Genomic DNA, 25,657 nt, shown 5'->3' with positions numbered 1-25,657 from the left:
GCTTGAACAAATTTCAAGGGTACTGTCAGAATCAAAACCAGAGCAGGCAGATGAGCTTAAATATAAGACAGAGAGACTGTTGGTGGAGGTGAGCCAGCAGACCAAGGATCTCCTGGTAATAGGAGAGACCAGGGACACTGGGCATTGGGCAGGTCTGGCAGGTCTAAGACACTGAATTCCAGGGTTTGGAAGGATTGGTAGAAGCAAGAGTTGGAGGAGCAAAGATAGGGTCTCACTGGGGAGCAGGGCAACATTAAGGGCAAGGTCAACTGGATAGTAGTCAGTCCTTAGATACCTATGGAATCAATGAATTCCTGATGACTGAGACTCAACTCTGAGACCTGGGGCCAAGGCAAGAGCTGGATCACAAGAAATGAATTATAACAACAGCTAACAATTATATAACAATTTGCACCAGGCACTCTTCTAAGTTCTTTACATATATTAATTCATTTCATCCTCACAAGTCCTGAGACGCTGGCCTTGTTATCATTCCCACTTGACAGATGAGAAAAGTGAGACACAGAGAGATTAATTAAGTGCAAGCTTCAGTATGGCTCCAGTGTCCACACACTTGCCATTAGATGAGATGGCTTTGTTAGAACTGGGACAATGATGGGGTGCTACGCACTTCTAAAATTCTTCCAACAGGGAAAATCTCTGTTGGAGATTTTGTTGGAGTCCCAAGGGTTGGACTGAGTCTTAAAGGTCCTCAGTAAGCTCAATTTTCAGGAGCACTTTTGGTCTGTAAGCTTTATTTTTTGGTGAATTATTCTCCAAGCATATAATTTCTAGCAAATCTAAGACCTTGGCCTGCCAGCTTTTTGCTTTCTTCTGCAAGTTTTGGCCCAACAGCTGCCAGGATAGGGAACTAATTTCTCACTTTGGCTGACAGAAATATCTGACTGACAATCTCTCAGTTTGTGCCTCTGGCATAGAAGGAGTGTGAGCCATTTTCCCAGGGTTGTGTGTTCAGAACTCAAACTGACATCACAATACTATTAACTAGTTTCCACGTCCTTTGGTTGAAAATCCATGTCGCTTTGTCAGCCAAAACAGGCATTTCAAGACAGAGTTGAGACGTTGCTCTAATTCGTGTAGCCTCAGTAAGTAGTAATGAAGAAGAAGATCCTCAGAAGTTGGGTTGAAGAGGCATTTTATTGCTTCATTTCCAACATGAAACCCAAGAATCCTTACAAATTGTTTGGGAGGATGTTTGGCAGGAATGCAGTGGCTGGCACAACATACACAGCAATCCCAGTCATGATCATGAATAGTTAGCCTCATTTGGCATAAACAATTCTTCAGGGTATATTTTCAACTCATTGTTTGGAAAACTTAAGCATGTAAATGCTATTAGCTTCAGTGGAGTTTCATGTGCACAATTCTGGTAAATTTATAAAGATTTTTTTAGAACATAGACATTCCCTTTTCCTATGATTGTTCTAAGTAGTTAGAAAGTTTTCTTAAAAATGGGGACTTTGTGCAGCAAGCCCACTGACAATGTGTCTTGAGCACTAATCACATATCAGATACCATGCTGAAGCTAGGGATACAATGATGGTCCCAATTAATTCTAATGTGTTTCTCCAAAGTCTATCATAAAACCCTTATAAAAGATGAAGAAAAAGCAAGGAGGACACAGGAAACAGAAGATAAGGAAAAGAATCACATAGGAAATTTGTCCAGTGTTATTTCTATTATTCATAGTATCTCAAAGATGCTAATTGTATGCCCTATGGTTGAAGATAATGAGAGATACTTTCCCAGATCTTATAAAGGAAGCAGAATGCATTTAACTTAGATTTTAGAGAGGGTTTAGACTCTGTCCTGTGTGACATTCATTACAAGGGAGGGAGTGGACTCCAGGAGTCCAGTTCATCCATCTGATACTGATAAAAGTCCACTCTGTTTTGTATAGGCTGGGAGATCATAGCATAGTTCTGAGCAAGACATGATCCTTGCCCTCAGGGAACTGAGAGTCTAGTACAGGAGACAGAGTGATAAATAATTTTTGCCAGTTAGGATCTTCTTCCTGATGTAGGAGTGGACAGAATGCTGTTGGAGGCCACAGGAAGAGATAATTCTTTCCTCTGTCTTTGAGATGAAAGACATGACTGTCTTTCCTGCCCACAGAAAAAAAGAAAATTATTCCTATTTTCAGATGCTCAGAGGAGGTCAGTTTCTACCCTCCTCAGCCCCTTTCAGGTTTTTTTTTTGACTGTCTACCATGTGCCAGGCATTTTGCTGGGCACTGGATGTACAGTGATGAGCAATGGGTAGTGACGGTTCCTATAAGCTATCCTTTAGAAGGAAAGAAAGCAAATTTAATTAAACAAATAATTACGGACCAGCCTCATGTTATGTGTATAGGAATCACAGAGCATAGAAATACAAATACATATGAATGAAAACATATAAAAATAGAAATAAAATCCCTTATACATAAATTGTTCATGCAAATTCCCCCTCTTCACAATTAAAAAGAATTGCCTGGAATATTACTCAGCCACAAAAATGAATGAATTTGAGTCAGTTGTAGTGAGGTAGATGAACCTGGAGCCTATTATACAGAGTGATATAATTCAGAAAGAGAAAAGCAAATATCCTACATTAATGCTTATACACGGAATCTAGAAAAATGGTACTGATGAACCTGCTTCCAGGGCAGGAATAGAGATGCAGATGCAGAGAAGGGACTTGTGGACACAGTGGAGGAAGGAGAGGGTGGCACAAATTGAGAGAGTAGCATTGACTTTTATATACTACCTACCATGTGTGAATAGCTAGTGGGAATAGATAGCTAGTGGGAAGCTACTGCATAGCACAGGGAACTCAGCTCGGTGCTCTGTGATACCCTAGAGGGGTGGGACGGAGGCTCACGAGGGAGGGGACAGATGTATATTTACACCTGACTAAAAGCCTCTTGATGAAAGTGAAAGAGGAGAGTGAAAAGTTGGCTTAAAGCTCAACATTCAGAAAACGAAGATCATGGAATCTGGTCCCATCACTTCATGGGAAATAGATGGGGAAACAGTGGAAACAGTGTTAGACTTTATTTTTTTGGGCTCCAAAATCACTGCAGATGGTGATTGCAGACATGAAATTAAAAGATGCTTACTCCTTGGAAGGAAAGTTATGTCCAACCTAGATAGCATATTGAAAAGCAGAGACATTACTTTGCCAACAGAGGTTCGTCTAGTCAAGGCTATGGTTTTTCCTGTGGTCATGTATGGATGTGAGAGTTGGACTGTGAAGAAGGCTGAGTGCCGAAGAATTGATGCTTTTGAACTGTGGTGTTGGAGAAGACTTTTGAAAGTCCCTTGGACTGCAAGGAGATCCAACCAGTCCATTCTGAAGGAGATCAGCCCTGGGATTTCTCTGGAAGGAATGATGCTAAAGCTGAAACTCTAGTACTTTGGCCACCTCATGTGAAGAGTTGACTCATTGGAAAAGACTCTGATGCTGGGAGGGATTGGGGGCAGGAGGAGAAGGGGACGACAGAGGATGAGATAGCTGGATGGCATCACTGACTTGATGAACATGAGTCTGAATGAACTCTGGGAGTTGGTGACGGACAGGGAGGCCTGGCGTGCTGTGATTCAGGGGGTCGCAAAGAGTCAGACATGACTGAGCGACTGAACTGAACTGAATGTTATTGTACAGCAGAAACTAATAACATTGTAAAGCAATTATCCTCCTATTAAAAAAAGTTAAGAGAATGCCCAACATTAGAATAAATCTCTAGGTCTAGGTCTCCCAAAAAACAATGCAAAACAATAAACCAAACCAAAAAAAAAAGAATATCAAGAATCATAATTTCAGAGTTGGTGACTGACTGAGTTTTAAACTGTGTTTCTGTGATTGGCGCATAGCTGTACCACTTCAGAGCTGGATTTAAAAAGCAGTCTTAATCCTTTGTGAGGATGCATTTTGAATTCTGTAGAACTTTAAATTAAATGACTATCTAGAAGAACATATCTCTAGGGGAACCTGTAGCAGTCCCACTAAACAATAAATAATTAGAAGGGTATAAAGCGTTGTACAGGGCCTTTGAGAATCAGATCCAGTCTGGTGTGGGTTATCAGGAAAGACTTCCTTGAAGAAGTGATGGTCTAGGCTGAAGTAAGAAGGCTGAGTAAGACCTGGCTTGGCAAAGAGAGAAGCGAACAGGACTCAGCTCAACAATTCAGCTGATTTCCTTATCTCATCCAACTTTGCTTCTGTCTGTTGCTCAGGCCCTAGTATAATTTGAGGCAGAGTCTACCTAAGAATTGCTTATGCATATCTGGGGAGGCAGGAAGGGGAGAGAGAAACGGTAGAAAAACCAAGAAAAACTAGTCTTAGCCAACAGAAATCACAGAGCACATAAATCTCAAAGTCTGTTTACTTCCCTTAGTTGATTTACAAAAATACAAGTCAGTAAATACTAACCTGTCATTAAAATTAGCTGACTAGTTCCATGTGCTTGCCTGGCTGATTGTGAAATGTGTGTTGCATTTGTTATTAAATTCCTTTCAGAGGGGGAAATGTCACAAAGGCAAACTCTAATTCCTCATTGCTGGTGAGGCTATCCATAGAATGACATCTTTTTGAATGACATCTTTTGTAAAATGTCTTTTAATTTTAAAATTAGGGCCATGCATCTTTAGTGGTGTTTGTAAAGTTAGAAATGATAAAATAGCAACATACCTGAAAATCAGCCTTCCATCCATTTGGGACAAGAAGGAAATTCAGGTGCTAGGTCAGAACTTCAGCAAATTCTCACTGCATTATGGAAGCCAATCCAATGAGAGGACTCATCTAAGATGTCAACCCAAGATCAGAGCTAAATCCTTAAAGACTGAGAATTTGTGTGGGTGTGACAACAGGTCTAGAAATCAGCGCATTATAGTCACAGCTAACACAACATTTGCTGTGGGTCTGATATTGAGCTAGGGCCCTTTAAAATCTCATTGTAGAGAAAAAAATGACTAACACTTTGTGAACCCTCACTATATGCCAAGCCTGTTTCAAGAACTGTAAGAATACTAACTCATCTAACCCTATAATAACTCAGACATGTAGATTAATGGTTTTACTATGTGATGGTTGGATGTCATCACCAACTCAATGGACATGAGTTTGAGCAAATTCTGGGGGATAATGAAGGACAGGGAAGTCTACGGGGTCACAAAGAGTTGGACACAAGTCAGCAGCTGAACAGCAGCAACAATGCAAAATCAGAGCTTAGAGGTCAGTTGGTGTCTTTCCCAAGGTCTTACGATTATTGTATGAAGGAGCTTAGCTTTGAACCCAGGCCATCTTCAAAGCAGCTTCACTAGGTAGATGCTTTGATTATCTCAGGTTTTCAGGTAAGGAGACTGAGGTGCAGAGGCTAAGCAAGTTTTCTAAGGTCCTATAACAAGGCTCAGATTCCATACTTCAAGTTGGATCTAACTTCCAAGGCCACGATCATTCAGACTGTACATGTAGGTTTTACCTTTCTGTAGAGTGCTCACCACTGGTCACTGTTTTTTTTTTCTCAGGGCAAGAGAACCTGGAGTATCATGTTTCTCTCACCTCAGAAATGCTCTCTTTCCCCACTCTCAAATTGCTCTGATATTTGGTGTTGAGGTTTGGTATTCCAGTAAGAACCCATTTTCCCCACCTTCCTTGCTTTAGCATATTTTTCTGGCTTTTAGATTCCACTTTAAAAGCTGACCATCTTTCATTTTTTATCTACTGAGCTCACCTTCAGGATACAGATAAAAGTTTAAGAGGGAGGCAGAATTAGTCCAGGAGCTAGGTAGCCACTCAGGTCTGCAGGCGAGAAAGCTTTATCTAAAAAACTCAGTCAGTGGAGCAAAGATGGAAGCAGAGACTTAAAAAGCAGAGCCAAATGAATCCGTGTCGGCTGTAGCAGAGACAGCCGGACAGATGTACAGCTCTCTTCAAAGGTTGCTTAGGGACCCAATAACCCTGCAAAGACTGTGCCCTGCATCTCAATGTGGGTGGGCGGATAAAGGAACATTATTCCTCCTCTTCCTCTTGGTTTTCCCAGGGTAAGTGCAACAAAGCAAATGCAATTTGCATTCAATGTCTGAAAGCCACTCACATCTGTAAACACTAAGGGTCCCAGGCAGCAACACCCTCCAGAAAGCCCCTTAGCCCCATTTCAAGGAGCCAGATGTGAAGAGAAAGCCTTCTGCTTGCCATTGTTCTTTCCACTTGAGCTGCAAGACCCCGGGAAGCGCCATGTGCGGGGAACACATGGCACATTTTGCTCTTAAATTGAATCAAGCTTATTATGTTAGAGAGAGTTTAATTAAACTCTTGCTGGCGGTTGTGAAAAAGGTTAGCTTCCTCCCAGGCCTTTCTTTAAGTGTTCTCTGCAGGTAGCACACACGTTCTCCTTCCAGCAGAAGGTCATTAGGACCCTATGATTATGCACAGACTCTGGAAGTTTCCAAGAGGTTCTGGGAGCATTTGACTCATAACTTATTTAATCAATCAACTCGGTGGTACAGTAAAGGGATTATAACTATCCTCCGCCCTGATCACAGATGACTGGCTTTACTGCTGGGCCACCCATACTAATCCTTTTCACTCAATAAGGCAGTGTGATGCCCTACACCCTTTGTCCTCATATGTTTGTGCTTTCACTCTGAATTTAACTGAGGCTAGGGAAAAGCTGCAAGTATTTCTTTGTATTCATGCTTTACTTCTAGCCCCGAACAGTAGAGTTCTTGCAAATTGGGAGGGATGTGTGCCAGGACTGTAGTGCCTGGCACAGACCTTTGCAGAAACTTCACTTGTGATTATAAATAGTTGGCCTTTCTTAGCATAAACAATTCTTGTGGGTATATTTTTCAACTCTTGTTGTTCGGAAAACTTAAGTACATAAAGGCCATTAGCTTTAGCAGGGTTTTGTGTGCAAATTCCTGGGTAACCATACATAATGCTGTTGTTTAATGAACTTTGTCTATCCACTCTCCCACAATTTCATAAACCTTTATGGAGTTCAGAATATTTTCATGCAAAGGGAAAATTAAATCTTTATTATCAAAGTATGCTTTTCTTAGAATCACGACACAGGAACTGGCAAACAGGTTTGAAGGAAATATTAAATGAAAAATGCATGGGTTCGTGTCAAGCTTAAATGTTAATCACATCCATTTTGCCAGGGAAACTGGTAGCATTAGAGCTTACATAATAATTGATCCATGACTTGCCAATGAATCCAATCTCTCTTCCTGCTCAAATCAGTTCAAAACAGGTGACTATGTAAGCTACATGAATGAGATGCAGGAGTCATGTGCTTTTAAAACCACTATCCAGCAGGCATAAGTGGCAAGCAAGTTATCAATAAATTAACTTATCCTTTCAGTGGTAATGGGACTTTACCTTGACAGATAAAAAGAAAGCAATACTTTATATAATACATAATTTTGAATGGTCAACCCAATATAGGTGTCTTATTTACAAAAGGATATGCCCAAGAAATATAGTTTGTGAACTTTCAGGAAGAGGCAGAGTGAGAGGCTGTGAACCTTCTGATTTCAAGTCCATCCAGGTGGCGCTAGTGGTAAAGAACTCACCTGCCAATGCAGGAGACATAAGAGATGCAGGTTGGATCCCTGGATCAGGAAGATCCCCTGCAGGAGGACATGGCAACCCACTCCAGTATTCTTACTTGGAAAATCCCATGGACAAAGGAGCCTGGCGGTCCACAGTCCAAAGGGTCTCACAGAGTCATATACATTTGAGCACAGACAGAGTCATAATAATCACAAGAAACATAAGGAAAAATGAGCAAAAGGAGGGGGGGAGTGATTTTGAACTATTAAGAATATTTAATAGTATGAAAGGAGATATGTGAATTAAGAACCTGGATGCAGGGGGAAGTGGGATTAGGGGCTGTGGAATCAGTAAACCATGAAATGAAATGAAAATCAAAACAGGATTTAGAGAACAGTTGCAATCTATTTTTTAAATGTGGGAGAATGATATTACACTTATTTCAGGAAAGCTCATTATGGGAGGGAGAGGAGAGAAGAAGTCAACAATGATATATAGGTAAAGGTGGAACTGAATGCTATTGCAAACTAAACAGAAAATGAACTAGGAGAAAATATGCAGAGCGTGAAGGATACGAAAAGATGAGGAGGATGGACTTAGAGAACGGAGCACTCTGGGAAAGACAGGAGTTCCTAGAGAAAGGTAAGAAATAAATAGGAGTAAACTGAGGATATGCCTACATACAACAGATGCTCTGAACAGATTTGTGGAATGAATGAGCAAACAACAAATAACAATAACAACCACAAAAAATCAAAGATTAAAAAAAAATCTGCTAGAAGAAAAATATTACCACAAATAAAATAGTTGAAGGTATAAATACAGCCCTATTTCAGATCCCATTTTAAAAATGAGATCAGCATGCATCATTAAATATTTTATCTCTAAGAAAAAAAGAAAGTACTCTGTAAGGAGCTGGATTACAGATTTCATGTAAAGGAATAGAATTCATAAGTGAATATGAAGTATATGTCATTCATTGTAATGAAAAACCATGTGTAAACCACAGCATTAAAAACAGTATACTTTGGGTTTTTATCCAAGTAAGTTGTTATCCAAAGGCAAAGACTCCATAGGCTTTTGAGTCTTAAGGAGTTTAATTACCAACTAATGAAGAATTTTGGCTTTAAAAGTTACTTCCAAAAGATATCTGATCTTAGCAGACAGACATGAAAAAAAAATGATGCTGTTAAAAGTATAAGAAATCCTGAATTAGTAAGTACCTATTGAAGAGATAAGTAAATAAGAACAATAATTAGGAAGAAATATTCGTGATAGGATTAGGGAATTAGGAGAATTGTTTAAATAAATATAAATTAAAATAAATAAGTTAAATGAGTAGTAAGTTAAATTTCTTTGGAAGGAATGATGCTAAAGCTGAAACTCCAGTACTTTGGCCACCTCATGCGAAGAGCTGACTCATTGGAAAAGACTCTGATGCTGGGAGGGATTGGGGGCAGGAGGAGAAGGGGATGACAGAGGATAAGATGGCTGGATGGCATCACTGACTTGATGGACGTGAGTCTGAGTGAACTCCGGGAGTTGGTGATGGACAGGGAGGCCTGGCATGCTGCGATTCATGGGGTCGCAAAGAGTCGGACAGGACTGAGTGACTGAACTGAACTGAACTGAAGTTAAATAAATGGAAAATGCAAGTGAGAAAGGAGTTGAAAAAAACAAAAAACTGCAAAGGTTTCCCATAAAAATGAATCAAAAATATACAATTCTATTAAGAAATGGATGTAGTGATAAAACAGAATATCTTGTTGTTTATATTAAGTTGATAGTTAATTGAATAGAAAAGAAGATTGTTGCCAGAGGGAATAAAAATAAACAAAAGTAAAACCAAGAACATGCATTGTCTATATAACACCAAAGAAATCTAAAAAAAATTTATTTGTAAAAATTGAGGTCAAGATGTATGGAGAGAATAACATGGAAACTTACATTACCATATGTAAAATAGACAGCCAATGGGAATTTGTTGTATGACTCAGGAAACTCAAACAGGGGCTCTGTATCAACCTAGAGGGGTGGGATGGGGAGAGAGATGGGAGGGAGGTTCAAGAGGGAGGGGACATATGTATGCCTATGGCTGATTCATTTTGATATTTGGCAGAAAACAACAAAATTCTGTAAAGCAATTATCTTTCAATTAAAAAATAAAAAAACTGAGGGGTAGAAAGTTAGAATGGCAGAACATATACTGAATAAGACTAAAATAATTGTAAATTTAAACAATCATATGGGAAGCAAACCAACAAAGAAGCAAACACCTCTCTTGGCCTAAACAACAAAACACTTCCAATTGGATTAATGCAATGATTTACCAGGAAACTTTTAAAAAGACTTAGGAAGGCTAAAAGTAAAAAAAAATAAATTAAAAAGACACTAAAAAGATAAATTAAAGTGAAGGAAAAGCAGGTGGGATGTCAGATACAGTTTAAGGCAAAGGTTATTCAGGGAAGCTAATTATGTTAATTATGTGACGGTGGAAGTCAGAGTTAATAATGAAACCTATGATGTCACAATATTATGTTTGTAGGGCCCAAAGAAGATAGCAACAAACAGAAAACAAAGACTGTTAAATTCAAAGAGAAATTATAAGTACACAATTGAAAATCAAGGTATCAATACCCCATTGTTGCTGCTAAGTCACTTCAGTCGTGTCCGACTCTGTGCGACGCCATAGATGGCAGCCCACCAGGCTCCCCCGTCCCTGGGATTCTCCAGGCAAGAACACTGGAGTGGGTTGCCATTTCCTTCTCCAAGGCATGAAAGTGAAAAGTGAAAGTGAAATCGCTCAGTCGTGTCCCACTCTTAGCGACCCCATGGACTACAGCCTACCAGGCTCCTCCATCCATGGGATTTTCCAGGCAAGAGTACTGGAGTGGGGTGCCATTGCCTTCTCCGTCAATACCCCATTACCAGAATATAAAAAATTGGGAAGAAAATGATAAGGTAATAGAATAAAGAATCTGAAAAACATAGGTAAATTTACCACAGTATCGCAGTAAGAACAGATATTGCCAAGAATTAAAATGAACGACAAAACAACAACGGAGTCTGGAAGTTTATTGCTAGTTCCTGATGAGATGGCAGATTAGCATACATACTCTTCATTCCTCTTAATTCAACCCTGGGAAACTTCAGAAACAGAGGGAAGCACAGATTCAGGGAACTAACAGAGCACTGAGACAAAGGAGAGAGCAAAGGCTGTCCTGACAGAAGGTGGGAATGGGGTGGGAGGTGACCTGACCCAGGAGTCCTCTTCCTTCCTTTGACTTGTTGGTGGGGGGAAGGACTGCGGGGGGAGCTGTTGGAGTTCTCTTATTCCACCCCTTCTGACATTGCCAAGAGAGGGCCGTTACTTGTCCTGCAATCCAGATGTTTGCAGCAGCATGCAAGCTCTCTTCCTGTCCACAGTCACAATACTCTCAGGGCAGCAGAAAGCTCTTCTCAAGGGAAGAAGAGGTGAAGGGGGCTTCTCCATCCCCTCCCTCTCCAGATTCACAGAGCTTGGAATTAGAACATAAAGAGATCCTGTCTTTCTATTTCTGCTTTTCGTTGAGTGTCCAGATGAAGATCGGTGGTAGAGTCTGCCTGCAAAGCGGGAGACCCGGGTTCGATCCTTGGTTGGGAAGGTCCCCTGGAGGAGGAAATGGCAACCCACCCCAGTATTCTTGCCTGGAGAATCCCACGGACAGAGGAGACTGGCAGGCTACAGTCCATGGGGTTGCAAAGAGTTGGACACAACTGAGCGACTTCACTTACTTATTAATTTATCTAGTGGAATGCAAGCAAATGGAGGAATTGATAGCCGTGATGTGGGACTTAATCTTTCTTCCCTGGTCTCGTTTTTTTTCTTTCCCTTAAACACATCTGAAGAGATACCACCTAGAATTTGGCCCTTTCCCATCAAATACTAATAGGCCTAATGATTAAATCACCAGAGAAACAAGACCATCTGCCACAAAAACTACATATCAAAGGGTACAACTAGGAAAAGTGAAAGCAAAGTGAACACTAACTGCAACAGCTGGACCAAAAATTTAATGTAAGCATAATACCTACCCTCAAAAGCATAGTGGGAATGTTGTAATAGAATGCAAATTCAAGAAGTAAAGAAAAAGAACCAAATGTAAATTGGGTGCTAAACAGATATTTGTAACAAATATTTGTTGGTGTCCCTGCCAAAGATGCATGACCTGAACCTAATTGTGAGGAAACATCAGACAACCCCAAATTGAGAGAGTCTATAAAAGAACTGCCTGGTACTCAAAAAATGTCACTGTCATAAAATTAAAAGGACTAAGGAACTGTTCCAGATTAAAGGAGGCTAAAGACATCTGACAGGTAAATGCAATGTGTGATCCTGGCTCGAATCCAGCACCAGACGTTGTATTAATATTTTTCCTTTGCTACAGAGCAGTACTGTCCACTGTGGGCGCCACTGGCCACATGCAGCTACTGAATAATTGAAATGAGGCTAGTCTGAGTTGACAAGTGCTGTAATTAAAAAATACACACTGGTTTTTAGTATGAAAGAAGAATGTAAGCCATCTCAATTATAATTTTTATGTTAATTACATGTTGGAATGATATTATTTTGGCTATACTGGCTTAAATACAATTTATTATTAAGATTAATTTCACTTGCTTTTTACTTTTTAATGTAGATACTAGAACATTTAAATTACATTTCTAGCTCATTTTTATGTCTTGCATAATATTGATATCATATAGTACTGCCATAAAGAACATTAGAAGTACAATTAGTGTACTTTGAACAAGGTATGAAGATTAGAAAATAGTATTTTTATCAATATTAAATATAAATGTACTGTAATTTTGTAAGAGAATGTGCTCATTCTTAAGAAATGCACACTGAAGTATTTAGAGGTAAAGGGGCAAGCATGCTGTCTGCCGCTTATTCTCAAAAGTTTAGAAAGACATAAAATGTATATATATTTATGCAGAGAGAATGATAAAGCAAATGTAAAATGTTGGCAATTACAGAATCTGAGTGAAAGATAAGGAGTTCTGTGTACCATCTTTGCAACTTTTATATCAATTTGAAATTATTTCAAAATAAAGGTCTACAAAAACCACTCCCACATGATGGTTAAAATAAGCAGTACAGTAACAGGGATAAAAAGCAGGGTGGTTAGCACTGAAGAAGGAGATGTGGGGAAGGAGAGTGAGAAACATGCTCCCACGATGTGGCAGAAAGTCTGAAGAGAGAGAAATTTAAAGTAAAACCTAGGTGACATGGGGATGAGTCAAAGTAACAACATCTTGGTCACTGGAGGCTCAGAAAGTGAGAAAACAGGAGAGGCAATATTTGGAGAAAAATAAATCTCCCAGAATTAAAGGAAGAGGAAAGATGTCATATGTAAAGAAATCATAGAATGGTAAAACATTTTTCAAAAAGAAAAAAAAATCCACTTAGTCATGTTCATAGTGAAAATTAAGGAATTTAGTATTAAGATTATCAAAGATATATTTTAAAAAATTGAAATGCACAAAGAGTAGATCACGTGGATAAATAAAAAATCAGGTTGACATTGGACTTAACAGTGGAATATAAGAATCCAGTATTTTACAGTATTAAAGAAAAGGTTTTTGAACTTAGGTCACAGATGGAGCCATATGCTATTTAAATGTGAGAGCATGATAAAAATATTCTCAGGTCCATCAAAAACTTTAGGGGGTTTGCCTTGCAAAGACCTGCTATGGAAAAACTTGTAAGAAATACTCAATATGAAAAACACTAAAAAGCCACAGCGATCAAAACTTTAGTGAAGATTATGTTTGTATAAAAAAGCAATGACTAAAGAAAAAATCCATAGGCTATTACTTATATGTGGAATTTAAAGTATGACGCAAATGAACCTGTCTATGAAAAAGAAAAAGAATCACAGAGAGAATAGACCGGAGTTGAGGGAGGGATGGATTGGCAGATGTAAGCTATTGTATACGAAACAGATAAACAACAAGGTCTTACTATATAGCATGGAGAACTATATTCAATAGCCTCTGATAAATTGTAATGGAAAAGAATATAAAAACAAAATGTACATATGAATAACTGAAACACTTAAATCAACTCACTTCAGTAAAAAAAAGAAAATATCTGTAATAATTCAGAAATAAAGTTCTAGAAAATAATCAGTATGAAGTGTGTATTTGCGTACAGGGATCACAGAGACCAAAGGAAAGAGAGCATGCTAATGTTCTTGTTTTTGTTCAGGGAAGATATTAGGATAAAAATGTTTACAAAATCAATAGAAGTAAATAGATATAAGCATGTGTCTTAAATGAAAGGCAACCACCATAAGAACCAAAAAATGAGTCCAATAACTTTAAAGCCATCAGCAAAAAACTTGACTCAGGGAGCAGAAAGAAGTCATTTCAGAAAATAGAAGATGGCAGAAAAAATTTTAACGTGACTGTAATCACAATAACTGTGGGATAGATGTGATGGAACAAAATAAAGCCAGAGGGACCTCGCATGGACCAGAGATGCTCATGTGCCGTAAATGAACATATCCCTTGGGACCTGGGATGGACTAAGCTAAAATAAAGCTTTCTAGAGTAAACATATATGAGGTTACTAAAAAAATACAAAACTCTGTAAATATAGAAAAGTAGAGATTACCTATCACATACTCTCTTATCAAAACAAAAAAAAAACTTTCAACAAAAAGGTGATCCGGAAAGAAACTCAACTAGGACATGGAGATGACAAGAGGGGATCTCTATCCCGACCAGGACTCTGGGCTGAACAAAAGTTCTTCCCCTGAGAATTTATAACCACGAACTTGCAGTTTGATGGTGTTCTATTGCTGTGTAGTTCTTGAGTTGCTCTAAAGAGGTCTGATCTTTTGTTACTCATTTATCTGAACACCCATTGCTCTTCAGGGTTGTCCCTCTCCCAATTATTCTAAGCTTTCATGATGTTGTGTTGAGCACTTTTTCATTCATTGTGCTGAACATGTGGTTCTGCTCCTGTGCTCCGTACTATGAATGGGCTTGGGCCTTCTGCACTATCTGCTGTGCAGGTACTGGGTTGGCCAAAACATTCATTCGAGTTTTTCTGTTAAGATGCTATGGAAAAACCCGAGTGAATGTTTCGGCCAACTCAATACTTAGGATTCATCTTTCCCTGCTCTTCTTGGCAGTTGCCATTTGTCTATGGTCTTTTATTTTCCCTTAGTGATATTTCTTGCATGGTGTGGCCCTCTTCTCTTATCTTTTTGGATACATATATATTCACCTAGTGTTATTTTTATGGAATTTGAGGAAAGGTCAAAGATTAATATGTGCATTCAACCTGCTTGTTTATGGGAAGATGAGATTGTTTTTTCTTCTCTTCTCTCAAAGCATACTCCAGTGAGTTGTTGCTGTAAGACTCCCCAAAGAGATGGAGGGAAGGGAGGAGAAGAGAGAGAAAAAGCTATTTAATCTATTCTCTCTGCTCCTTCTTTACTGAAACAGCATATCATGACACATGTGCTTGGTACCGAATTCTATTTCCTGGTGACATACTTCGTTCGTGACTCAGCCTAGTGGTGGCACAGCTGGGAAGCTCTGATGGGCACCGTTACTCAGCTCAGAAAGAGATTTCCCAGTGATGATGGGAAGTAGAATTATTGTTTATTGAATGTTGAATTATTTCTGAAGTTAGATCAAGAGAAGGGGGCTGTGATCCACATTGGGCTCATTGTTGCTACAGGCACTGGGCTAAGGAAATCCACAAATGGTCTTATTTTTAAATGGGAAGGAACTCTGCAAGCTAAATGTCATAAAGCTGACAATTCTTCCCAAAGTAATTTGATGATTTAATACAATCCCACTTAAAATTCTGACAGGATCCTTTACAGAACTTGATAAAAATGATTTCACAATCATTTATAAAAATGGAAAGACAATATTGAGGAATATTTTAAGATGAAAGAGTTACCTCCATCTCCAAGCCAGAGACTGGCTTGTGAGTTCTGATGCTTCTCCCTCCCACTTCTCCACATCTAATCCATGGCAGAGTCTCCTTCTAAAAGGGAACTCAAACCCATTCATTCTCTCCATCACCACATCCACTGCCTTAGCCCAAGATACCATCATCATTGCAGTATCTTCCTTACCCATCTTCCCTTATACCTCCTGCCCCTTTCAATGTGCTCACCCCTCAGCAGCAATATAAAGTACCCCTCCTCTCTCCTGCCACAACCTCATCAGTGATTTTTCATTGTTCATCTCCCTCCTTGCTTTCTTCCTTGCTCATTTCATAACTGCTACTCATCATTCATCCATTCATCAGCACTATTTATTGAGAGGCTTTCAATGTGCCAGATAATGACCTCAGCCCTGGGAAGGTAATGAGCAAAATCAGGCTTGATTTCTGCCAACACCCCAGTCACCAGTGGCTGACTTTAAAGACAAAGGATAATAAATATGAAAAAATTCAAATGTGTAATTAAATCAATGCCAGTTTAAAATAAGATTAATCTTTTATAACCATTAATTGGCTAAACCCAGTGGAGAAAGTGATACTGGATGCTGAAGAGGCTGGGAGAAACAGATACATGTATTCATTACTGTTAACATGGTGAACTGATACAAATGTTTTGGAGAGGCATCTGGCAAAAAGTTTCAAGAGCCAAAAAATGTCCATATCCTTTAATCCGGAAGTCTTACTCTTTGGAAATTATTTCAAGGAAATAATTCAAAGAAAGGTGGAAGAATGAAGGAAGAGTTGAAGAAGAAAGTATTTTATTGTAGAACTTTCTATATTAGCAAAAGACCTAACATCGCTTAAATGCTCAATAAAAGAGCAGTTGGATAAGTGACTTAGAACAAGCTGTTATAAATTATGACTATGGAAACCAAATCAAATGCGAAGAGTAGGACGTGATGTGTTCAAAGGTGATGTAGAGACTCTGCATACAGGTGACTATATGAAGAAATGAAAGAAGTTGCCAAGTTTAACAGTGGTGGTGATTCATGTGACTGGATTTAAGAATTAATAATTTGTAAAAATTAAATGACCAATGGAAAAGATGGCTGAGTTTCATGCTGAAATTAACTTTGATTCCATAGAGTATTCCAGTGGCCATGTTTATATTCTAGACAATCTGTTGCCATATGAAAAAAATTGGCTCTTGGAAAAAATGTTACTTTTGTCAACATGTATTTGTCAAACGGTATTAAAATCAATGTTACATCAAAAATGAGGGAAGTTATGCAGTTGACATTATCAAGGGAAATTACAGAGTCTCTGTGGGGTAGAAGCATTTGTCAAAAACCCAGATACTGTGCTCAGAGCAAGAAAGCAAAGAGACTCAGCACCTGTTAGGCAACTCCCAATTCCCTGGGGAAGAGTGGGCATATCTCCAGCCTCTGAGACATCCCTACACGGTAATGCTGCCTATTCACCAGGTTCCTGTAAAGAACAAATGCTCCTGGAGCACTGCAGACTTGCAGTACCGAGGACAGACACTGGGGGCATGCCCTTTTCCTAACACTGAATCCAGAGCTCTGACTTCTAACCTAGGATCTCTGCAGCCCAGGTCTTTGTACAGTGGGACCACGCTGTTCAGAATTTGGTAGCAGTTGAGACCATGGTGGTATAGCAGGGCCTTATTAAAAGATGCTTTGTGAATGAGATATGTAATTTTACTGCAGAGGAGAGAAGACCACCTTGTGGTAGCCACAGAGGAAGGCAAAAGGGAATCAGAAGATCTGAGCTTTGATTTTAGTTCTGAACTCTCTCTGGCTATGTGATCTAAGCCCTTAATTGTGTGTGTGTGTGTGTGTGTGGATTTTTTTTCCCACTAAAAAATTAGAAGGTAAAACTTGCATGATCCAGGTTTCAAATGGATTTCTAGAAACCACCCACTTAGGAGTGTTTTAAAAAGATTTCAGTCAGCCAAATAAATGAACTAATGATTGAATGAATTAAAAAAAAAAAAAGATTTTACTATTTCCAGATGGCCAGCAGTGATCTATGGCATTGCGATTGGAGGGAATGCCAGAGATCATTTATACCATCTTCCTGCCTTCCTCATCTCAGGCTTAATTCCTCTATGAGACAGAGGCATCATAGATACAGAGAATACTCTGTCCTCCAAGAGAGGGAACCCCCAGAAACAGCATTTGGAGCAAACCATTTTGAATAATGATTGAGAAGAGCTACCTGCAGATGTGGCCCACCACAACAGATGGCTGAAAGCCACGTGGACAAGTTCCCAAGGACAACTGAAGGACAGCCCTCTTACGCTGCTATCTAATCCTATTGCAGACATTCTCAAGCACGATTACAGACCCCCGAGACCACCCCTCACCTCCAGCCCTTTCAGAGGGATCTATGAGGTGAAAACTACTTTCATAATAATACTTAGACAAAATTTTCTTTTTGCCGTGTGTCAACATTAACACTGATGTGGCAAAAGCAATTGCAAGTAAAACTCCTGGCAGTCAGTGAGGGTGAAGGCAGTGGCCTTGAACTATATTAATCATAAATGTATTCCTTACCACCAGGGACTAGCCCTAAACAACAACCCCAAAAGTCAGTTTCACTAAGGAATAGCCTTGATGAAACAATATACGTTATTAATGTTATTAACTCTCTACCTTTAAGTACACATGTTTTTTTTTATTCTGCATGACTAATTGGGAAAAACACATGAAGCCTTTTTGCTGTATATTAAATAAAAGCACTTGTACAATTGCTTGAGGTGCAAGTTGGACACTTTCATTGTCATAAAACATCATTTTTACTTGAAAGAATGAATGACAAATTATGGTTATTCAGACTTGAGAATTTGGCATACATTTTCTTAAAAAATGAAATGAGCCTGTCACTTCAAGAAAGACCTGATGGTATTTGTTGCCAATGATAAAATCTGAGGTTTCAAGCAAAGCTTAGGCTCTTGGGAAGCTTGTATCCACTGCCATGAATTTGATAGCTTTCCAATACATTAACACTTTACTGATGAGATTGGAAATGATCTTAACAAATGTGACTTTTGATGTGGCATAAAGAAATGTTTCAGTATCTGGATTATCTGCAAAACTCAGTAAACCAATATTTTTCAAATGACCAATAGATGATGTTACAAAATCATTCATTTGTGAAAGATTCATTGAAAGTACAAGGGAAAGCAACACATTTTAATGTAACAGAGTACAAGTTCACTGATGTGGTTTCTCATTCCACATTGTAATTCTCCTTTAAGAAACTACCATTTGCAGAGTTTGAGTGTAACATCAAATAAGATTATCTGTAATTATCTGAAAAGGTTATTTAAATATGCTTCTCATTTCCAATTACATATCTGTGTGAGACAGAATTTTCTTCATATACTTAAGCCAAAAAAAAAAAAGATATGACACAACAGGTTAAATGCAGAGGCCAGTATGAGGATCCAGGTGTCTTCCATTAAACCAGGTATTAAAGAGACTTGCAAAAATGTAAAACAATGACATCTTTTTCACTGAATTTCTTTTGTTTGGACAATACAGCTATTTTCATAAAATATGTTGACATGTAATAAGCTAATCATTGTTAATTCATTATGTTACTTTTTAAAATTAACTAATAAGTGATATTTTAAAATATCTGTTTTAATTTTTGAGGTGGTGAATATTGAGACACAATCCATCTAAACAAAAGCATGTTGAAGTTCTCAATAATTTTTAAGCCTGTATAAGAAACCCTGAAATTAAAAAGCTTGAGAACTGCTGCTCAGAGATGCATGCAGAGAAAGTGGAATTTGGGATGAGTAATTAATGAAAAGAGGAGAACTTGTCATGTATCAGTTTGCAACATTGCTGAAAAGTGTCATGACTAAATTGGGCTTAACAGCCAGGGTTGGTTATGAAGACAGAATCGTCCCTGGAGGGGTAAAATGAAAGTCATCTATGACTTAAGACTGGCAGAAATCACTTCTGTGCATATTGAATTCTCAAGTTCCCAGTTAGACCCAGTTATTCTCAAGGGCACCTCTCTAATTTGCTCCAGTGCCCTTAGTGTCCAAGTTCACCCCTTTCCCTGCTCAGTACTGACCACCATGACTAATGTGGGCTACAAATCTGCCTCCTGGGCCATGGTGCATGCCACTCTGATTCCACCTACAGTACCCAGGACTCGGGAAGGCCAAAGGCACTTGCAGGCACTAAGAATGAAAGATGAGCGTGTTGTGGCTCTTGTCCTGGAGGACTTCTCAGTGTGGTGGAGAAGAAAAGCTCCTGAAGAAATAATTATGGTATGATGTGATAAATGCTTTTCTGAGCATAGTGACACATTTTCTTCCAATCAAAAATGAGGACACACTCTGACCTCTGACTATGGAAGTGTCCTCAGGGATCTGGAACACATGTCTGCTTATACATGTATTAAGAAATTCCCAAAAAACTCCACAGAAATTCTTTGTAGATTTGTACTTGATTTGGCCCAAAGACCCAGAAACAATGGTTTGTACCCTTTTAAAAAAATTCTGGGAAATAACCAGTGTCAGAATAGAAAAGGGCAAGAAGTGCCATAGGATTACAAAAGATGGGTAATGAGCCCCTAACATTTTATTTCCTCTGGGTTAGTGGATGGGAGACACTAGAGGAAATTTTTTCCATCATACTGTTGAGTGGCTTTTTTCCCCTCAGGCAGAGTCCAAGATTGTTCACACAGGTCTCTCACACCAGCTGAATCAGATCAAGAGTCAGAAGAATGAACTAGTATGAAGCTTCTAAGATTGCAAGCCTTGATTACATGTGGGTAAAATTAAACAACAAGGCTCTTGATCTGCCAAGAAATGCTGGAGTCCCCTCTGGGTGGGCTGTTTGGGGACCATGGAGGTTCTGGTCTGGACTGGGTCTTCTTAAGTCCTAATCATGTACCCTTTGCCTCCGCCCCTTCCTTTGAGGCTGACCTAAATCCCCCTTTTTAGTCCCTTTCTGCAGCGTCCCTGTTCTTTCCCAGCTGTGGCAACCCCAGAGTGAAGTGAACAAGAATGAAACACACAATGAGCAGAAAAAGCATGCTCAGTACCACACACAGACATCCTGCCACCCACAGAGAGAATGGGGGACACTGCGTCTCAAAGGCGATCCAAACAGAAGGCAGGACGAGGAGCCTGACAAAACTCTTCTGCATCTTGGATCCACTACCATTAACCATTTATTCTGAGGGTTCTACAACTGCTGATTCAACCAACCATGGGTCATAAACATCTGGGGAAAAAATTCCAGAAAGTCTTAAAAAACGAAACTTGAATTTGCCACACAATAGCTATTGACCCAGCATTTACAATGTATTTACAACTATTTACATTGTATCAGGTATTGTAAGTAATCTAGAGATGATTTAAAGTATATGGGAGGATCTGCACATGTCATTTTATTGAAGGGACTGAGCATTCATGGATTTTGATATCCATGGGGTTATTGGAACCAGTCTGTCTTGAATACCGAGGGATGATTGTACTTGCATTGGACTAGGAGTAAATCATGATGTCTCTGTGGTTTCCAGTAAATTCATCCACAAAAGCAAGTTATTTTGATGATGAAATGACACATACATGAGAATTCTCACCACATAATAAGTTCACTATTCATGGTTATAATTTTCATATCATTTGTGTGGTTAATTAATGTCTCTCTCCCCATTAAAGAAGGGTTGTGTCTTGTTTTATTCACTGTTATAAATATATCTAAAGTTTAGCACAGCATTTGACACACATTAGGCATTTGATGAGACAATTGTTTGATAAAAAGGAGTGGTAGGGTCCTGGTTAAGTGTCTACTCTAAAACAACAAGTTTGGGGTTGCCTGACAACTCTTATGGATTGGTATTGGCTACCTGGAGCATGGTGCCATAAGGATTCTAAGGTGGTATCTGATATATCACCTGATGCACACTCTGGTTGAGGATGTTGAATATTTGTTGACCTTGGTTTATGAAGTCAAGGTTTGTTTTGCCAGCTCTTCCAGCACAAATAGGCCAGTTGTATGAATACAGTCACTTTAAGAGAACTGAGGTGACCAACTATCTGGCCTGAAGATAAACAGCATGACCTCAGGAATATTTTTTAAAATCACAGATAAGAAAACACTTAGAATAATGCTATGCAAAGAAGCTGAATGCGTACCACTGTGATATCTGCCTGTCTCAATGAATTCACTTATTTGCAATGTGTTTCATGAATGAGTAAGCAAGCAGCATCAGCTCGTGTACCCCACAATCAGACAGAACTTTGTAAGACCCTCTCCCCCAGCCCATAAAATAGCTGTTCTACTCACGAGGGTAATCCTTTGGGTGTGTCTTCTCAGACCAGTTCCCATAAAATGTGAGCCTGTACTTAGCAGTTCCACAGGCGCAGCAGTCTAGGATTGGTTTGTCAGTCACCCCATCAAATGTGGAATCTGAAAGAGTCCAGAAAGTCACAAAATTAGGAAGCAACTGTGAGTCATTTATAAGGCAGTAACATCTTGGTCTCATCCTGTCTTAATGCTTGGGAAAAGAATGTGAAATGCAGTTTGTGCATGTGTGTGTGCTCAGTCACTACTCGGTCATGTCCAACTCAGTGACCCCATGAACTGTAGCCCGCCAGGCTCCTCTGTCCATGGGATTTTCCCAGCAAGAATACAGGAGTGGGTTGCTGGTCCCTTCTCTAGAGGATCTTCCTGAACCAGGGATTGGACGTGCATCTCCTGCATTGGCAGGCAGATGCTTTAACACTGATTCACCTAGGAATCAAACTGCAGTTCTTACTGATTACTAATTCAGAACCAGGTCCAGCTATAACAGATTTTACTTAACTCTAAGGATGATCACTATATTTTCCAAATTAAAAATAAATCAGAACTTTTGCTCTAATAATGTGAGGAGACCTATGGGACAAATAACATAGAATATTTGGGATGGAGGCTATCTTGGTAAAGTTTATTGTTATCCTTTCTGGACCCGAATCTCTTTTCCCATCCCTCCCACAATAGGATTTCTCCACCAGATTTCAAGAGGAATATGCATGTGTGTGTGTGTTTCCTAAGGAATATTCTCTGGGGCCAAACTGCCAGGACAAGAAGGAAAAGCTTTGAAGGAGAGCAATGAGAACAAGCAGAGAGACATAAGGAATGCTGAAAATTATTTCTAAAAAATTATGCATATGCAGTCATATCACTTCTTATCAAGCTTTCAGAGACTTCACTGGGAGGGTTGGGCATTTGGGAATATGTTCATAAGTTCAGGTTTACTTCTGAGCATAGAAACAGCTGGGAAAAACTCGAGATTCCGTCTCCGCCCCCACGTTTAGCTGTGAATAGCTGATAAGTGGAAAAAAAGAGATTACCTGAATAAATTCAGTATTTCTGATTGTCAGGCCCACATCCCTAACCGTGCATTGTTGCTTTTAGTCTGTTCTGCTTCCTGCAAGACGAAAACAATGTCTACAGACGCAACTTGCTTCAGCTGCTTTTCCTGTGGTTCCTCAGGAGATATTAACATGAATGTTCTCCCTCTTTTTCTTTTGCAAGTTGGACATTTAATCTTAACTATTATATAAAGAGCAGCAAAAGAGAGTTTAAAAATCTTTTTGAGAGTTAGGAAGAGCATTTTACAAGTCTTCCTTATGGAATTCACTGAGTTCTTTTGGTTTGAATATGCAAAATCAGCAATAGGTGAAATAAGAGAATTCTGGGTTCGAGGATAGAGACAAAAGTATGGGATACTGTAATAATCACCGCATTGCAGAGAGTCCTCGTATGTGTTGATTCCTTTCCATATACTGTCTCATTTAATCCCGGCAATCCTAGGACATCAGGACTTTGGTTAAGCCCATTTTAGGATCATAAAACTAACGCACATTAGTTAACCAGCCCAAAGTCACTGAGTTGATGGGTGGTGCAGGCAGAACTGGAACCCAGGTCTTTTTTGAATCTCAGCCCATACTCACTCTGAACCTGTATACCATATCACTGCAGGAAAGACCTTCTGCTGGACAGGTTTGCATAAACACCAGTGGGAGAAATCTGTGTGTTTCTCATTTAGCTTTTTCAAACAAAGAATGGTGCATTAAAAAAAAATACTTATCTACAGAGCTCCATGATCTCTAAATAGCCCTAAAGAAGAGATCTGAAACCACCCCAAATAGAAATCATTGTTTGGCTACTTTTTGTACACTAGGAAGAGGCAAGAGCATTGTGTGTGTTAGAAGCAAGCTTCCCACTTCCCTATGTACACGAAGTCCAGGTCTGATTGCTGTGTGAGCCACTTTGATACTTAAGGGACAAGCGCTATTGACTATATTTCAGAAAAGTTGGCATAAATGAGTAACTCCTAAAGGTTTTTCCTTTTCACATTTCCATTATGATCACCTATGTTTTAAAAAGACTAAATTAGTTTTGAAAAAAGGATTCAGAGCTAAGAGATACATGCTGGGGTTTCAGTTGTAACTACTAGGCACTGTTAAATGAAGCAGCAATAATTTCTCAAAGAACCAAAATGACGCAAACTGGTAGCTCCACTTTATCGAAAGGGCTTTCTGATATAAGCAGTGAACTTAAAGATACATCCAGGGGTTCAAGGGAAAGCACTTATAATAAACACTTTGGAATTCCAAAGAAAAAGAAGCTTCCATTGAAAAAATAAATTTTTAAGTTTGAAAATAAAAACAGACATGCTGTTTTCTACTGAGGAAAAGCCCACTGAAAACGAATCAGGTTTTCTTTCTTTTTTTTTTTTTTTTTTTAACTAGTCAAGTGAATCAGGTTTTCAAAGGGCAGTGATAGCAAGTGTTAACTTACCCCTCTTCTCCTAACCTCATGCTATGCTATGCTAGGTCATTTCAGTCGTGTCCGACTCTGTGTGACCCCAGAGATGGCAGCTCCCCAGGCTCTGCCGTCCCTGGGATTCTCCAGGCAAGAACACTGGAGTGGGTTGCCATTTCCTTCTCCAATGCATGAAAGTGAAAAGTGAAAGTGAAGTCGCTCAGTCATGTCTGACTCTTAGCGACCCCATGGACTACAGCCTACCAGGCTCCTCTGTCCAGCGGATTTTCCAGGCAAGAGTACTGGAGTGAGGTGCCATTGCCTTCTCCGAGGGCGTGCCTAATACCCTTGGTAACTTGAAACTTGAAGTTGGTAACTTGAAACCCTATAGCATCTCTCAAGCTATACTGCCCCCCTCATTTCTACTCTTAATACCAGCTTCCTTTTCTACTCTTATCTTATTCTTTTTTTGGTGGGGCGAGGGGGGGTTGGGGAGGGCTGCACTGGGTCTTGTGTGAGGCACATAGGATCTTGTCCCCCGACCAGGAGGAAACCTGGGAACCTCTAGCACTGGCAGCATGCAGTCTTAACTGGACCACCAGGCAAGTCTCTCTGGTCTTATTTTTGTTTCTCTTCCCTTGCTGATTATCCCTTCTCTATCTACGTTTTTTCTCATCTCTGCTTCTCCCTTCACCTTTTCCTCTTTCTCCCTTGTCGGTGACATGGTCTTAAAGTGAGCATATGTGTGCATTTGTTTATTATAGGTCACCTTTTGGAATATTTTATGTTTCTGCTTTTAATTGTAAGTAACTTAATGTTTCATGCCTCTTTTGAAAAATAACTACCTATTTTCTGCCCCAGCTCACCCATAGGGAGACCTAGGTTTTGATCTGCCCAAAGCAACAACCCAAGCTACTGAACTGGGAGATAGCACTTTGGTAGAAATGCAATGGTTAGGGCACTGGCTTCTAGGTTCAAACTGTGACCTCCTCATGAGCTGTCTGATGCTGAGTGAGCTATTTAAACTTTTCATGGCTCAGGCTTCTCATCTGTAAAATAGGGATGATGTAATCCACATAGGATTCTGGTGCTGATGACATGATTAAGGCGTGTGAAGTACTTAGAATGGTGCCTGGCATACAACAAGCACAAATAAATTTGCTATTATTATTTTCCTAGAGGACATTTACCAGCTTCTCTTTTTCTTAGTAGCTTATGATTTGCTAGAAATAGAATGATTTCTTCTCAAACCATGATAGACCAATTTCTTCTCAAACTGTGAATGGCTCTAATGGTAAATAAAAAGTCTGCACAAATTAATAGAAAAGAGAGCATG

General features: G+C 39.4%; 1 protein-coding gene across 1 annotated transcript in view; it reads right to left on the bottom strand.

Moving 5' to 3' along the window:
• Positions 1-25,657, bottom strand: part of SPON1 (spondin 1) — a 314,673-nt gene that overhangs the window by 156,738 nt on the left and 132,278 nt on the right. Inside the window, exon 5 of the mRNA XM_070383983.1 lies at positions 21,856-21,978. Within this exon, the coding sequence (XP_070240084.1) occupies positions 21,856-21,978 (123 nt within the window). The remainder of the gene's footprint in view (positions 1-21,855; positions 21,979-25,657) is intronic.

Source organism: Bos mutus, chromosome 15 (assembly GCF_027580195.1).
Source record: "Bos mutus isolate GX-2022 chromosome 15, NWIPB_WYAK_1.1, whole genome shotgun sequence".
NCBI classification, from domain to species: Eukaryota; Metazoa; Chordata; class Mammalia; order Artiodactyla; family Bovidae; genus Bos; species Bos mutus.
The sequence above is the reverse complement of the archived record's forward strand: the minus strand, read 5'-3'. Positions and strand labels throughout refer to the sequence as shown.